The sequence below is a fragment of the Atractosteus spatula genome, chromosome 15 (assembly GCF_055471065.1).
Source record: "Atractosteus spatula isolate fAtrSpa1 chromosome 15, fAtrSpa1.hap1, whole genome shotgun sequence".
In the NCBI taxonomy this organism is placed as follows: Eukaryota; Metazoa; Chordata; class Actinopteri; order Semionotiformes; family Lepisosteidae; genus Atractosteus; species Atractosteus spatula.
The window spans coordinates 3,440,637-3,455,258 of NC_142720.1; the positions used below are offsets into that span (position 1 = coordinate 3,440,637).

Sequence of the window (14,622 nt, forward strand, 5' to 3'; positions counted from 1 at the left end):
CACACGTGGGCAAGATGGCAGCCTACAGGCGCTGCGGTGCTGGGATCTCTCGGCTGTGCTCTCATTCGGGAGCCTTGTTAGCTCGCTCTCCCAGTATGAGACACTTCCTCGGTCTGGGATCGAGGGCGGCCTGGGCACAGGCGCGACGCTGCCATCAGAGTGCCTGGAGTCCGGGGACAGTGAGGAGAGTCGCAGTGGACGCGGGCGAACGGTGAGGGGATATATAAGGGGACTCGTTAATGACCCTGTCTGTGGTAAACACGCAGAGCACAGACCCCCGCCTCCCCTGGATGTGTCACCAGTCTATGACTCCTTTTCGGAACCCGACACACTGGCAGTAGTCTCCAACAAGGGCTCCCGGTCCGCTATTCGTTCTTGCTGAGCTCTTTTTTTATTTGAATCCTTCAGCGAACTTTTTTTTGTTTTATTCTACTCAAAAGCTGGAGATTCCAAGTCATGAAATGCTTCAAAATGTTTAAGAAACAAAAATAAAGAATTCAAAGCCTTTTTCGTTTTTGTAGTCAAAAACCTAAAAATCCCATAGCGACTGGTGTTGATGTTCTGTGAGCTCGGTGACTGTGGCAGATGTGTCTCCTCTTCCTGTCTCTGGAATATCGCTCTTCTCCTTGTTTTCCAGAAAGCTGGAGATCTCCACAGGGAAGCTGGCCAGGTTTGCTGATGGCTGTGCTGTAGTACAGGTACTTAGTTGATGGAACATTTTGTCTTAGCTCATGTGGAAGATCAGAGTCCCCACGCAGAGTCTGCACCCCAGGTTTCGGAGGCTGTGTGCTCCGCTGGTTTGTGTTAAATCACTGTGAGGATTCGGCAGGTTAAGCTCTTTGTTTTTTGCGGTCTTTGAGAAGGAGAGATCTGGGTGATTTTATTTGTTGAAGAGACCATTTTTACTCATGAAGCTTAAGGGCTGTACTTGCGGGAGGGGGAGTGGGCTTGCTGCCGGCACTGTGCCGGGGAGGGTGTCTGAGACCCCAACGGTGCTGTCTTCTTCCAGCTCGGGGACACGTCCGTGATGGTGACCGCTGTCAGCAAGACGAAGCCCACCTCCTCTCAGTTCATGCCCCTGGTGGTGAGTATCGCATCGATTTCCGTTCCATCGGCCTTGCGGCGCCTCGCTGTGCTGCTGGAGTCTGGAGTCTCTCCCTGAGGCGCTGCCTGGCGGTCTCTTCCCAGGTGGACTACCGGCACAAGGCCGCCGCAGCCGGACGCATCCCCACGAACTACCTCCGGAGGGAGCTGGGGAGCACGGACGCCGAGATCCTGGCCAGCAGGCTGATCGGTGAGGGCTCGCTCTTCGCTGTAGTGCTGACTCAGCAGGGGGATCCCGGCTCGCCCTTCTGAAGAGCCTGTTTCTCTTTCCAGATCGCTCCATCAGGCCTCTCTTCCCTGCTGGCTATTTCTACGACACACAGGTGAGCCCGGCAGCTTGTCCGGTGGGCTTGGGCGAGAGGCCTCAGCTCTCTGGCCTTCCTGTGGGGTGGACTTGAGAGCAATGTTAGAGGGCTTCTCTGGAGGAGGCAAGGGATAAGGCTGCCTCAGTGCTCTGTTGAGAACATATTACTACAGTGCTTGGGATACATGCATAGCTTTTATAAAGAGAAAGACCGATTTCTGATTAAAAAAAATAAGAAAGAAGAATTGGAATGCCATTATTTGATGTGTGACGATTGTGAGCAGAGATTTGTGGTGTTACTCTGCTGTTTTGAGAGAATTTGTTTAGACTCACGGTTGGTGCTATTTAGATTATATTTATTTTTGGCTTTTAAGCTTTTTTTTTCCGTATGGTGAAACCTCCTGCTCTGCCTTCCTGATCTCCTGCCCCATAGGTGCTGTGTAACCTGCTGGCGGTGGATGGCGTGAACGATCCAGATGTGCTGGCCATCAACGGAGGTGAGGCAGCCCCTGTCGCCACTGGCAACGGCCCCCCGCTCAGCTGGAGGGCCCCGCACTCCTACTGTCCCTCGGCAGGAGCTGTAGTGACAGCAACACCTCTTGCATACAGACTTTTAGAAAAGAACATTTTCTAGAAAGAGTTAGACAGAAACATGCAGTTAAATCATACAAAGCCCAGTCCACTGGATTTAAATTCTGTGGTTGTTTTTCAATGCCTCAAAACGATTGACAGGGCGCCTAGATTCTAGTGGTTCTTGCTGTGGACGGCCTCTGGCCTCTTGGGGCAGCAGCCTGGACACCCGTGTGGTTTAAGACGTAGACGCTGGTGTGTGAGAGAAGGGGCTGTAGATGTAAAACAAATCGGTTTGTTCACGGGCTCGCTTTTTACCGGAGAACCTCAACACTCGGCTGCTAGTGTTGCCTGGGTAATCCCGCACGAGCCCCCGCCTGTCTCCCCTGCACTTGTAACATCCAGCCTTTCTTTCCCAGCCTCTGCAGCCCTCGCGCTGTCGGACATCCCCTGGAACGGGCCCATCGGTGAGCACGCAGCCGGCATCGCTTTCCCAGCAACAAGCCTTGAGCATCTCGATGGCAGAGATTGTGCTCCAGATATAATGATTTCCTGCCTTTTCCCGTAGTTAGTTCAGTACCGTTCAGTGGTGTCGTGGAAGTTACTCATCTCTAATTCTCTGTGTGTTGTGAGAGGTTTTAGAGCCTGAAGTGTTCATTGTTTCCGGGGGTGCAGTCTGTCAGTTCGTGTGCCTTGGGGCCTGTGGCATGCCGGGCAGGCCGAGAGCTCTGCGGTGGCAAGAGGTGTTAACCCAGCCAGTGTGTGTGTGTGTTTGTGCTGCTCAGGGGCCGTGCGCGTAGGGCTGGTGGACGGCCAGTTCCTGGTCAACCCGACTCGGAAAGAGATGGCATCCAGCACCCTGAACCTGGTGGTGGCAGGAGCCCCTCACAGTCAAGTGGGTGAGTCAGTTCGTACCCTGGCCTGAACGCACTATGGATAACTGATATATATATATAGATAATAGATAACACCGTATGCAGTGGTCAGTTCTAAACGCCCATTCATGATAACCCAATAACAGAGGTTTACTGGATCTGTACTCAAACTACTGTATAAAACCTCGCAGGGTGTTCTCTGGAAATTGCCTTTCTTGCATCACCAGTTTTTTCGCACCCTCTGGCTGCTGCAATGCCCGCGTCAGGAGAGGGTATTGGGAAGGGCGCGGTCTGTCCTTCCCCTCTCGTGCCTTTCCTGCCCCCCCATCGCTGCTTTCCCGTCTGAGAGGAGTCTGTCTTTCCCCAGTCATGATGGAGGCCTCAGCCGAGAACGTGCTGCAGCAGGACTTCTGTCACGCCGTCAAGCTGGGTGTGAAGCACGCGCAGCAGATCATCCTGGCCATCCAGCAGCTGGCCAGGGAGCAGAAGGTGACCAAACGGACACCACAGAAGCTCTTCGTCGCCGCGCCCGACATGGTGGAGCAGACGCGGCAGTGAGTGAGGCCCGGGGGCGGCTCGGCGGATGCAAGCAGCAGGCTGGAGGCGCGGGCATGGCCCGGGGATTAGGGTTCGAATCCCAGTTGGCACATGGCTGCTGTCATGGAGCCAGGTCCTTCACACAGATGTGCCCTGTGAAATACCCTGCTGTATATCCGGGGGCAAATGTCTGAAGCTTTTGGCCAAAGAAATGAATAAGAAAAGCAACCTGACGTAGGAGTCATGGGAATCAGCCTCCTAAATGAAATGTCCTTTCGGTGTATTAACATTAGGGGGGTCTGTATCTCGCCCTCCACAAAAAACATTTGAATGTTCCAGTTTCCATTAGAGATCTCTCTGTGTTGGGTTTTGCAAAATGCTAAGCACTTGGTGAAGTTATTTAGTAACAAGCAAATGTGTGGATCTTTAAAATGGAAGAGAGATTTGTGCTCATAAAAACCTAGATTAATAGAAAGATCCTGGTTGTTGTTTTGGGAGGATTTTATAACGGTGACAAAGAATCTTTATTAAGAATCTTGGTCATGACTGTTCCTAAAGGTTCGGATATGAATTTGAATGTGTGAGAAGCTGAACTGTCTCTTGTCTGCTCACAGGCTGGCTGCAGACAAACTCTATGCTGTTTTCACGGATTTCTCCCATGACAAAGTAGGTAAAATTGTTTTTCAAAACCTCTTAGGGTTTTTTTTTTTGGTTTATTTTGATCCTGGGTACAGTACCCCATTCAAACACATATCTGACTGGCAGGTTTCAAGAGATGAGGCCATCAAGAAGGTCCGTCTCGACACGGAGGAGCTGATAAAAGGTGAGACTGAGAAAGGAGAGGGAAATTACACAGACAGTAGTTTCTTCGCTGCACCTTCAGACCTTCACAGCCTTCAGATTCAGGGATTAAGCAGTGAGGCTCCTTGAAGTGCTGTTTTCCTAGATTTCTAATTTCCCACAGATAGACTGCTCTTGTTTCGAGTGCATCTGCCCAATATTGTGCCATCATGATTTGTTTTCCGTATTTGCTAAAAGTGCTGGTTTTGTTTTTCAACTGCTCTAAACAATTCTGCAGAAAAGTATCCCGAAGCTGATCCCTATGAGGTCATTGAAGCCTTTAACACTGTGTCCAAGGAGACATTCCGAAACCTGGTCATGAACGAATACAGGAGGTAAGCTCATGGTCACAGCTCTCTAAAAGACAGCGCCTTCTTTAAGATACTGCACTGCCTGTACGGCTCAGGGGTTGACATTACTTTGTGTGAGTGTTTACAAGCTTGCAGTGTAGCCATGAAGAGAATATGACAGTCTGCTCATGCAGTTTCCAGGTGTGAGCAGAGTTCCCTTTGCCTCAGTTTAAAGTTAGTCCTGGTGCGCTAGTCGGGCTGGCCGACTCTGGGGCTCGGGAGTACCGCTGGAGACTCCTGCCCTCGCCAGCCTGCCTCGCTCAGCAGCTCCCCTCACTCCACACCTGTTCTCCTGCCTCAGGTGTGACGGCCGCGACCTGACCTCTCTGAGGAGCATCTCCTGCGAGGTGGACATCTTCAGGCCCCTGCACGGCTCAGCTCTGTTTCAGAGGGGACAGACCCAGGTGGGGCTCCGGCTCCAGAAACTAGCAAAGAAAGTCCGTCTGTGTCTCTGTATTCGCCCTGAAATATACCCTCTCTTTCCGTCTGTTTCAGTTCATCTATCCACTTTGGATTGTCTTTTGTCACTTCACAGCCGGTGTTGGCCAACCCAGTAGACTTACAGGTCCTTTGTCATCTGATAAAACTCTCTTCCTGCCTATGTGTCCTGCAGGTGCTGTGCACAGTAACCTTTGACTCCTTGGAATCCAGTATAAAAACTGACCTGATCACTTCAGCTGTGAGGTAAGAGAAGATGAACGATTCATTTTAAAACACTGTACACTGCAGAGAAGTTGAACATGCTGTATTTTTTATTTATGTGGGAGAAAATACAAATATACATTTTGATTAACCAGAGGTGTTGTCTTCAGGAATTGAACATGCATGACTTTCAGAGTTTAATGGTCAGATATAATCCAGGAGGTGAAACCTGGAATGATCTGGTTTAAGCCAGGACACTTAACAACTCTGCTCATTCTACTGACTTTTCTAAGAGCTTCCAGCATGCTGAGGATTTCAGCCTCGTGCCGACCTTTAACATACACAGCTTTGTCAAAGAAGACCTCTTCTCAAGAGGTGGAAACCTGACGATGACGGCGATGAAGCAGGTGTATTTCTCTTCATCGAAAGACAAACCCCACAGGGGGAAGAAGTGTCTGAACATCATTATAGAAAATAAGAGTATCCTGTCTGGCCATGCACCTGTCAGACTGGTAGAGCAGGGAGCTGAGCACTGTGGGAGTGAACTTAATTTCAAAGGTTTTGTCAGACGCATTTAAAGACGGGTTGTTTTAGAAAAGAAAATGCCACCATTGAAAGCTGACAGCCTGACCTGTGACTTTGGCTTTTGTAAAATGCCTTCATTCATTTCCACTGTTTCTGTCCTTTCAACAGTGGAGTCAAAGACAAGAACTTCATGCTGCACTATGAGGTCAGTTATGTTTTCTGAAGATTCACTCACTTCAGAACCTGCTGCAGCCTGTGGGCTCCAGCAGCGGATTCTCCCTGGGGTGGCCTGGGGTAGGCAGGGGTAACCTGGAGTGATCTGGGGGTGACCCGAGGTGGATATGGTGGACAACACCTGTTTATACTTGAACTGGCACATCTCCAAGATGAGGCCACAAGAGTGCACTTCATCCAGCTCCTCCCCCTCTTATTATGAGCTTTCTTTTTGTAAATGGCTTCATCCAAGGCAGCTTGAGCTTCTATGGGGTTAATTAACAAGTACAGTAGAAAGTTATTAAGACTTAAATGGGATAAAATGTAATAACTACAGCCTTGTAATTGAATATCCTACCTGTAAGCATACATTAGTGAGATTTTAATCTTTGACCTGACATGTCACCACAGCCTGTCTAAAAGCACCAGTACTAGACTGGGCAGGGCTACAGGGGGTCAGGGGGCAGAAGACCCCAAGCCTGCTAGGGCTGACCAGCGCTTCTCTCTCCTCAGTTTCCTCCCTATGCCACCAACGAGATCGGGAAGATGGGTGGGATGAACAGGAGAGAGCTGGGCCACGGTGAGTCGCAGCCCTGGCAGCAGAGGCTCGTGGGTAATGGAGTTCTTTTCTCTGACAGTCTGGCAGTGCCACGCTCTGATGTGCTTGTGTTGACACAGGGGCCTTAGCTGAGAAGGCTTTGAAGCCCGTGATCCCCAAGGACTTTCCTTTCACCATAAGGGTTACATCTGAAGTGTTGGAGTCCAACGGTGAGATAAGTTATTTACCTGTTTTGTCATTGATTTGTTGTAGCATTTGATACCTTTGATGTTTTCAGGAGGTAGTATTTTAGGTACACTGTACACCCAGGTATAGAGTTAAGTAAATATCTTACAGTAGTTGCTGTCTCATAACCATTGACCCACGTGAGCACATCAGAATGAGAAGCTTATGATGTAAACTAGCACTGATCCGACCATGCTTACAGACACCTGAACGTGCTGCATGTTAAGTCTGATCCCGAATGGGAATTATCTCGTGACATCTGCACTCATGACGGAAGAAGGCAAGCTGAAGCGCCTTTCTGTCTTCTCAGGATCATCGTCGATGGCATCGGCCTGCGGAGGAAGCATGGCTTTAATGGACGCAGGTACACAAGCTTCATTCTTCTTGCCTTGGATATGAGCAGAGTGTGGTACTACTTAGAAGCAGTGAATGCTGGTGGGTTCTGTGTGGCAAACAGGTTTAGTTTTCATCCCCACAGGATGGGTTTACATGTACACGAGATAATTGCTCTATTTCCAATCTGCATGTGTAAGGACCAGCTGCCTTTCCCCGAATCCCTTGTTTTATGCCTTTAAAGACATGTCCTCCTGGGTATAAGAGGGCGGGAGTGTTCCACTTCTTACGGAGGCGGTGCTCTGCTCGTTGGCAGGAGTGCCGGTTTCGTCTGCCGTGGCCGGCGTCGCGATTGGCCTGATCTCCAAGCCGAATCCAGAGAAACCTTCCGAAATTCAGGATTACCGCCTGCTCACGGATATTCTGGTACGTGTTTGCTGGTCTCGGTATAAATACTGACCTGAAAAAAGAAAAAAAAAGGTTCTGACGGGGTGTCTGACGGGCTGTGAAAAAGAATAATTATTCTTTCAGGGTTACATAGCCTCATCACGGTAAAGCTAGCGAAGGGGCAACCCTTCCTGTAGTAACAGTCAGCTGCAGGAAACTGGGAGCACGCAAATCCCTGGAATATCAGCGGGATAGCGCCAGGGACTCCCAGGAACACGTGGATGACACTGAGGTCGGAATTCTCAGGTGCTTGGGACTACGAGACAGACGGAACACACTCTAGAGAGAGATTAATTTCCTGGAATAACTTCTTATTAATCATTTAAAAGACCTGCACTTAAAGGAGAAGGCATAAGTGGAAAAGGGCATGTGTACAGACAAGAAAACTGTGACCTGAGTAAGGATTCTTTGAGGAGGGTGGACATGACCTCGATTTGTGCCCCTGTGATGTGTTTTTTGTGTCACGACAGGGAATAGAGGATTACCATGGAGATATGGACTTCAAAATGGCTGGCACAAGCAAGGGCATCACAGCTTTACAGGTAGTTTGAGTCTGTCGTGAATCTCCCAGGTCACGTGTTTTAACGTAGCAGTGGCTTTTATTAACAGAAGACCCTCTTAAGCATTTATGACCTCTTGCTTTTCCTCCAGCCATGCTCGTTACACACGCCAGGGGAAGAGACTCCCTGTAGCAAATGTCACTTTGAAAATCAGAAAAATAATTCACAAGCGAGTAACTCTCTTCAATCCTTCTTTTTCCAGGCCGACATTAAAATCCCTGGATTGCCATTGAAAATTGTAATGGAAGCCATTCAGCAAGCAACAGGTACTCAGGATTGCTCCCGACCAATTTAATACACATCCCAGCAGTGGATAAGGAGCTTCAGAAAGTATTTTTTCAGTGTGTTGTGAGTGTGTATGAGCTAGGCTCAGCCCTGCAGCTGCTGTCCTGCTCCCGCCAGAGCCTTGCTGAAATTGGTGTTGAATGTTTTTTCCAGTGGCCAAGCGGGAGATACTGGCCATCATGAACAAGGCGATCCCGAAGCCCAGGCCGAGCCGGAAGGAGAACGGGCCGGTGGTCGGTAGGGAGCCTCGTCTGTGTGCTGAGTTCTGACGGTTCTGTGTCTGTGAGGGGGTGAAGCTGACGGGTTGCTCTGGTCTCTTGCAGAGACGGTTCGTGTCCCGGTGTCCCGGCGCGTGAGGTTTGTCGGGCCGGGGGGATACAACCTCAGGAGGCTCCAGGCAGAGACGGGTGAGGCCGCGGCGGCGGTTTCAGATGGCTTCCGTTGTTTAGCTGCTTCTTTTCTTTTGAAACCCAGAAGGGGTCTTTCACTGTTGTGTTGATCTCAGTTTTGAGAAGAAATCTCCGCTGTGTGCATGTTTAGCCCCGTAGGTAAGGTGAAGTATGGTTTTTCGTGCATGTGTTGTTATTTATGGATATATAAAAAGTATAGCTCGTTTTGAATTGCACACGCCTCTCCGGGCCTGAGATCTTCCCGGAGAGTGGGCTCGGGGCTCGGGGCGAGCCGAGAGAGGTCAGAGGCCTGCAGGGCTGCACTTCGTGGGGCTTGAGCTGCCCACACTGCATCAGACTCAGAGCGCCTCTCTGTCGCTGCACAGGAGTGACCATCAGTCAGGTGGACGAGGAGACCTTCTCCGTGTTTGCGCCCACGCCGGCAGCCATGCATGAAGCGCAGGAGCTCATCACCGAGATCTGCAGAGATGACGTATGTACAGCTGTCTGCCGCGTTACCCGAGAGAGGGATTCTGTGCAAAGTCCTTGAAACTAGTAGTTGTACATTTACTTTGTGTGACGTGTCTGGTATGAATGAATATGAAGTGTCAGAGTGGTGTGGCAGTTAGGGGTTTGAACTGTGCGTTGAGGATCGAAAGGGTTTGATTGCAGAGAGGAGACTCATGTGTGTGTGGAGTTTGCATGTTCTCCCTGCTGCTCTGGTTTCTTCCCTGTCAAAAGATATTCCATCTCTAAATCGTCCTCCAAAATGCATGCAGGTGTCCTGTGATGGATAGAATGAATTGGATGAACAAAAATTGATCACATTAAAACATTAAATTAAATTAAAGACCACTATACACATTCCAGTAAACTGATGTACATGTTGTACAGTCTGAGTTGCACAGATCAGGACTGTAGTTTTGTGGAGCCAAAGCTTAATCTGTACACAACTAGAGTGCCGCTGATGAGCTGCATTATTGTTTTTTTATTTCTTTCCCCAAAGCTTTACAACGCTGCAGTACGAATGCAGCTGGCATTTGTTAGAGGCATTAACACTTCTGTTACAACTGAGCTACAGGTACAAATACTGGCATCGCCTGCCTGAGCTCACTAGGATGAAAGTGAGCTCCATAAACTTTCCCGAATGAAGACATGGTGAATAGATGTAGCATAATAAACAGTACTTATTAAAGTAAATAAGACTGCTACCTGTGAGACATTCTCACTATCAGAAGATGAAAAATAAGAAAGCCTGTAAGAAGCTCCTCCTGGCAGGCATGCCTTAGAGAGGGCCTGTGGGACAGGTCGCGGCGTGCTGTCCCAGTGACACTGGCTCCTCTCTTTTTCAGCAAGAGCAGCAGCTGGAGTTTGGCGCCATCTACACTGCCACTATCACGGAGATCCGGTGAGTCTGCGTCTGCAGCGTGCCTCCGTAAGGACTGCTGCAGATCGGGCGCAGCCTAGAGAATCCCGAGTGATTCCTGAAGGGAGTGCAGGATGATAGAGGAGGATTCTGGGAGGAGAGATGACAGGAGCCAGACTGGTGCTGGAGGAGTAGCAGCAGTTCATTTTTGGCACTTTGTAATAATGTCTTCGCAGGGATATGTGTGACCTCTCAATCAGTATTGGGTCTGATGTCTGTTGCAAAACAGAAAATCAGGCACTGGCCAATATGTTGAATATGTTGGTTTCTTGTGTGTAGAGTATTTAGGATGTGGTTTTGAACTGTGCTGAGAAGGTGTTGACACTTTCAGATTTAAGGCACACAAAGATTTCCTACTTTTCTTTTGAAAATGTTAGGTTATTGTCCATTTAACAGTAAAAGGTAGAAACCTCTCGTTTGTTCCTCTTAATGTAATAACTGAGTTGTGGTGGTCTGGTGTCACCAGTAGGGGCCACTCATCTCCACTCTGTCTCTGCTTCCATAACAGAGACGCTGGAGTCATGGTCAAGCTTTACCCGAACATGACCCCTGTGCTGCTGCACAACTCCCAGCTGGACCACAAGAGGGTGAGTGTGTCCTGTTTTTCTTCAGCCTTGGGTTGTTCGGGAGCAGGGAGCAGTCACAAAAGCTGTATCTCCTTGGTTCTCGTAACCATGTCCTCCGTCAGAACTCTGTGTGTGCACGATTCCATTTCACTCTTATTTGGAGCAAGCTGACTGTCATGCTTAAGAATTAAGAAGACCCCCGTCTCTTTCTTCTGATCAGTGGTTAGTTTTTCTCAGATTGTTAGTGTTGGGTGTTCAGTCAGCATTGCAAGCAGCTCTTGTATAATAATAATGTCATACTTTGCTCATTAGTGGATGCTTTTGTCCAAAGCGGTGTGAAGAAATCAGAGGATGAACTACACAAGAACACCACCAGCAGAGCTGGCTTCTGTTACACATGAGAGACGAAGCTCAAGGATGTTCACTAGCCTGCTAATTCTGATAATAATGTAGTACAGTATTAGCATTTTGTGCTGCTGCTCTGCATGTTCAGTAGAAGAGTCCAAGCCCAGCTGATGGGACAGGAACACTAACAGGCTACTGTGTCTTTCAGATTAAGCACCCCAGCGCTCTGGGACTTGAGGTTGGGCAGCAGATTCAGGTTGGTGGATTGTAGATTTAAGTGTTTTTTTTTATTGATTATTATTATTATTTCCTAATTGACTAGTTAACTTAGCCATTAAAGATCTTTTTAAAGCCGGTGATCTTTTTTATAATGTTGTTTTCAGCTCAGAATTCTTTGAGTAGCTAAAATTCTCCACGGTAAATAGATAAGAACAATTTCTTAAAAAGTCTTTAGCCAAGCAGGTGGTTTTCTTCCTTGCTGCTCAGCAGCGCTTACAGGCTGTGTTTCTGCCTGCAGGTGAAGTACTTTGGGAGAGACCCCACGGACGGGCGCATGAGGCTGTCTCGCAAAGTCCTTCAGTCTCCCATGGCAACCGTTGTGAAGAGCTTGAGCGACAGACAGAGCATCGCCATGGGAACGGGCAGCACCCAGGACTCGGACTCCTCCTGACCCCTGACTCCTGACTCCTGTCCGCCTGGCAGGGCGGGGTGCGAGGGGCCGGGAGCGTGGATTTCTGGCTGCCCTGCTCTGCTGTTGTCTTCTGGCTTGCCGCTAGGCCAAGCTCGAGTCAGCTGCGTTTCTCAGTGAGAGTCCGCAGGACGAGTCAGTGCTGTCAGTAGGTCTGGCTGCAGGACTTGGGGAGCCTCTGCCCTGCGCCTCTCTCGAAAGATAATCACGAGGTGCACTGAAAGGTTAACAGCTTCACCCCAATTCTCTGTTAAACCAAGTGCCAGACAGGCGGATTTCATTGTATCCCCAGATTGATTTAATTGCCTCTCTTTTCTGGTACTGCCACCTTTGTATAGGAATCTTCCTTCAGAAACCTAAATAGTCTCATGGAGCAGAGGCTGAATCTGAACTCACCCAGAGCACAACTAGAGTGATGGTGATGAGCCTCATTTGAACTAAAGTGCAGCATTTTGGTGTTTTTCTTGCTTGACAGTGCCGCAGCATGAATGCAGTAGCCACTAATGCATCTGTTACAGCTGAGCTGCAGGTTCAAGTACTGGCATCCCCTGCTCAGCTCAGCTGATTTAATTCTGCTCCTCACTGGGACAAAATTGTGCTCCACAAACGTTCCTGAATGAACAATTGATGAATAGATGCATCATAATAAACAGTACTTATGAAAGAAAATTAATTAGTGGAAGCTTTAATGATAGCCACTGTCTCTAACAATCCAGTTCTTAAAGGAAAGTGTAAGAGTGGGGCATGAGAAGCATCAGATGCCATGCAAACTCAGGCCCACTCCTTCTGTGAAAAGAGCTGTGCTTCAATTCAGAGAAGACCTAGACACTGACTGCATGGGCCTGTAGGCAAGCACAGAAGCCAACATTAAAGAATGAGTTTCCTGCCACTGTGTGTGTGCGAGAGAAACATAATTTAAATGACGTATAAATCCTGTATCTTTTTTATATTTTTAGACTGTTTAAAAAAAAAGCTTTGTAAAATAATAAATACAGAAACCTCTATTTATTCTTGATTATTCCAACAAGCAATTTTCAGTATATAAGAAAGAAGGTTTCAGACGTATCTGCAAGATGTTTTAGCATGTATTCCTGTGGTGCTTGATTAATGCAATTTTAGTTTGACAGCAGATTTTCAGAGCCACACCCCACTCACACACTCGGCATGCTTAAGAATGAAAAACATTTGTGCACTAAGAGTTTTTTAGTTCGCTTCCTCATCGAAGCCTATAGTGTCTGTATTTCTTTATGCTTCCAGGTAATTGAAGGTATTTTGCTCTTTACAGAACCACTTTAATGACTTAAGACAAGTTAATCAGCTATGACGATTTTACTGCATTTTAAACAGCAGTGGAAAAGAATTATAGTAAAAGTGAATATCTTTACTAATGATTTAGAGTATATAAAACAGGACTACACTTCCAGTAGCACAGTATGTTCATTGTTATAAAGATGGCAACCCAATATCATTGATGCATATAATGTTCTAGCTATATCAGAATAATCTGCAGGACCTGGGCCTTTATTTTCTGTTTGGCTTCTTATTTTCTCTGTGCTGGATTTGAAGCTGTTTATCATGCAGTAGGCAGGGGTCTTCTCATCCTCCAGAAAGGAGCGCCCACTTCCTAGTCCTAGAGGGCCGTCGTGCTCTGTGCTGCGCTCCCTTCCCATCACGCAGTTCGCTGGTGACCTCTCTGCCAGCAGGTGTGATGACACGTTGGCCAGCTGTTGCTCTTGGGAAGCCTTGTGACTTGCAAATCTGTCAGATCAGGGGGCAAGGCAAGGGTGTAGAACAAGCTGCCCAGCCGTGTTGTTAAAACTCAAAGAACTGGGTGAATGAAATCATGGGAGTAATTAACTATTAAAAGACAGATAAGTCAGATGGACCAAAAACTCAATTGTAAATGTTTGCATGTTTTTAACTTTTTAACATGAGCTTTGGAATATTTGGAAACTGCAATTTCTTGAGATTTACTGTACATGCTTATAAGTAAACATAAACCACGTGTGACCCAAATAATTCTTCCTAATTTGATCAATTTAATCTCCTGTCTGTGGATAGACCGGGCAGATTTCTACGTTAATGAGTTATAAGCATATTACATTTTTGGCATATATATCTCAAGTTGATTTGCTTGCTTTTAAGCCATGTATTCTACTATATATGGAGCCATTCTTTTGTATGTTTTAAATTTGTCATAAAATAAGCTTAAACAACAGAGGTCCTGACTGTGGTTATTAAAAATCCCAGGGCATTTCTCAAAGAGTCGGGGTGTAACCCCCACGTCCTGGCCGAATTTCCCCCTGGCCCTTGCCAATCATGGACTCCTAATAATCTCTGAACTGGCTTCATCACTCTGTTCTCCTCCCCACTGAGAGCTGGTGTATGATGAGTGTACTGTGTGCACTGTGAAAAATTAATAAAATGTAATGGTAATAAAAACCTTTATTATTTTATTATATTTTAAGTGTACTTCTAACTGAAGTAAACTAGTAGCAAAACCATCAGAGGACCCTAATTCAGACAGGCAAACTGTTATTTGAATGAAGTCTTACATCCCTAGAGTCCATGTATTGCAAAGCATCACTCAGAACTGGTAAATGTATTTAAAAAATCTTTTAGTTTTGAAACTGGTCTCATTCCCTAGTTCAGATATGCCTGTAGAGTATGCCTATCCTGGTCCATACAGTTTGGTTTTCAGACACTAAATCCGTACTAAATATCCAATGACAAGCCTCTTTCTGCAGACGTTCTACAGTGAGTCCAGACGGCTTCAGACCAGACACTTTAGAAGACTTGATTGAGGACGTATGTGCTTTCAAAAACAATTTAATCTGAT

General features: G+C 47.4%; 1 protein-coding gene across 1 annotated transcript; it reads left to right on the forward strand.

The window, feature by feature from the left end:
* pnpt1 (polyribonucleotide nucleotidyltransferase 1) lies at positions 1-14,000 on the forward strand. Its single transcript, XM_088934456.1, has 28 exons — positions 1-211; positions 638-698; positions 1,010-1,084; positions 1,189-1,294; positions 1,378-1,427; positions 1,842-1,905; positions 2,398-2,445; positions 2,764-2,877; positions 3,221-3,407; positions 4,005-4,056; positions 4,156-4,213; positions 4,469-4,565; positions 4,882-4,984; positions 5,194-5,264; positions 5,916-5,952; positions 6,474-6,540; positions 6,639-6,728; positions 7,055-7,108; positions 7,394-7,503; positions 7,995-8,066; positions 8,287-8,350; positions 8,523-8,606; positions 8,693-8,776; positions 9,145-9,251; positions 10,111-10,166; positions 10,693-10,771; positions 11,304-11,351; positions 11,613-14,000. Exons 1-28 carry the CDS (start codon positions 15-17, stop codon positions 11,763-11,765), a joined length of 2,388 nt encoding a protein of 795 aa, XP_088790582.1. The 5' UTR covers positions 1-14; the 3' UTR covers positions 11,766-14,000.
* Positions 14,001-14,622: the final 622 nt, after the last annotated feature.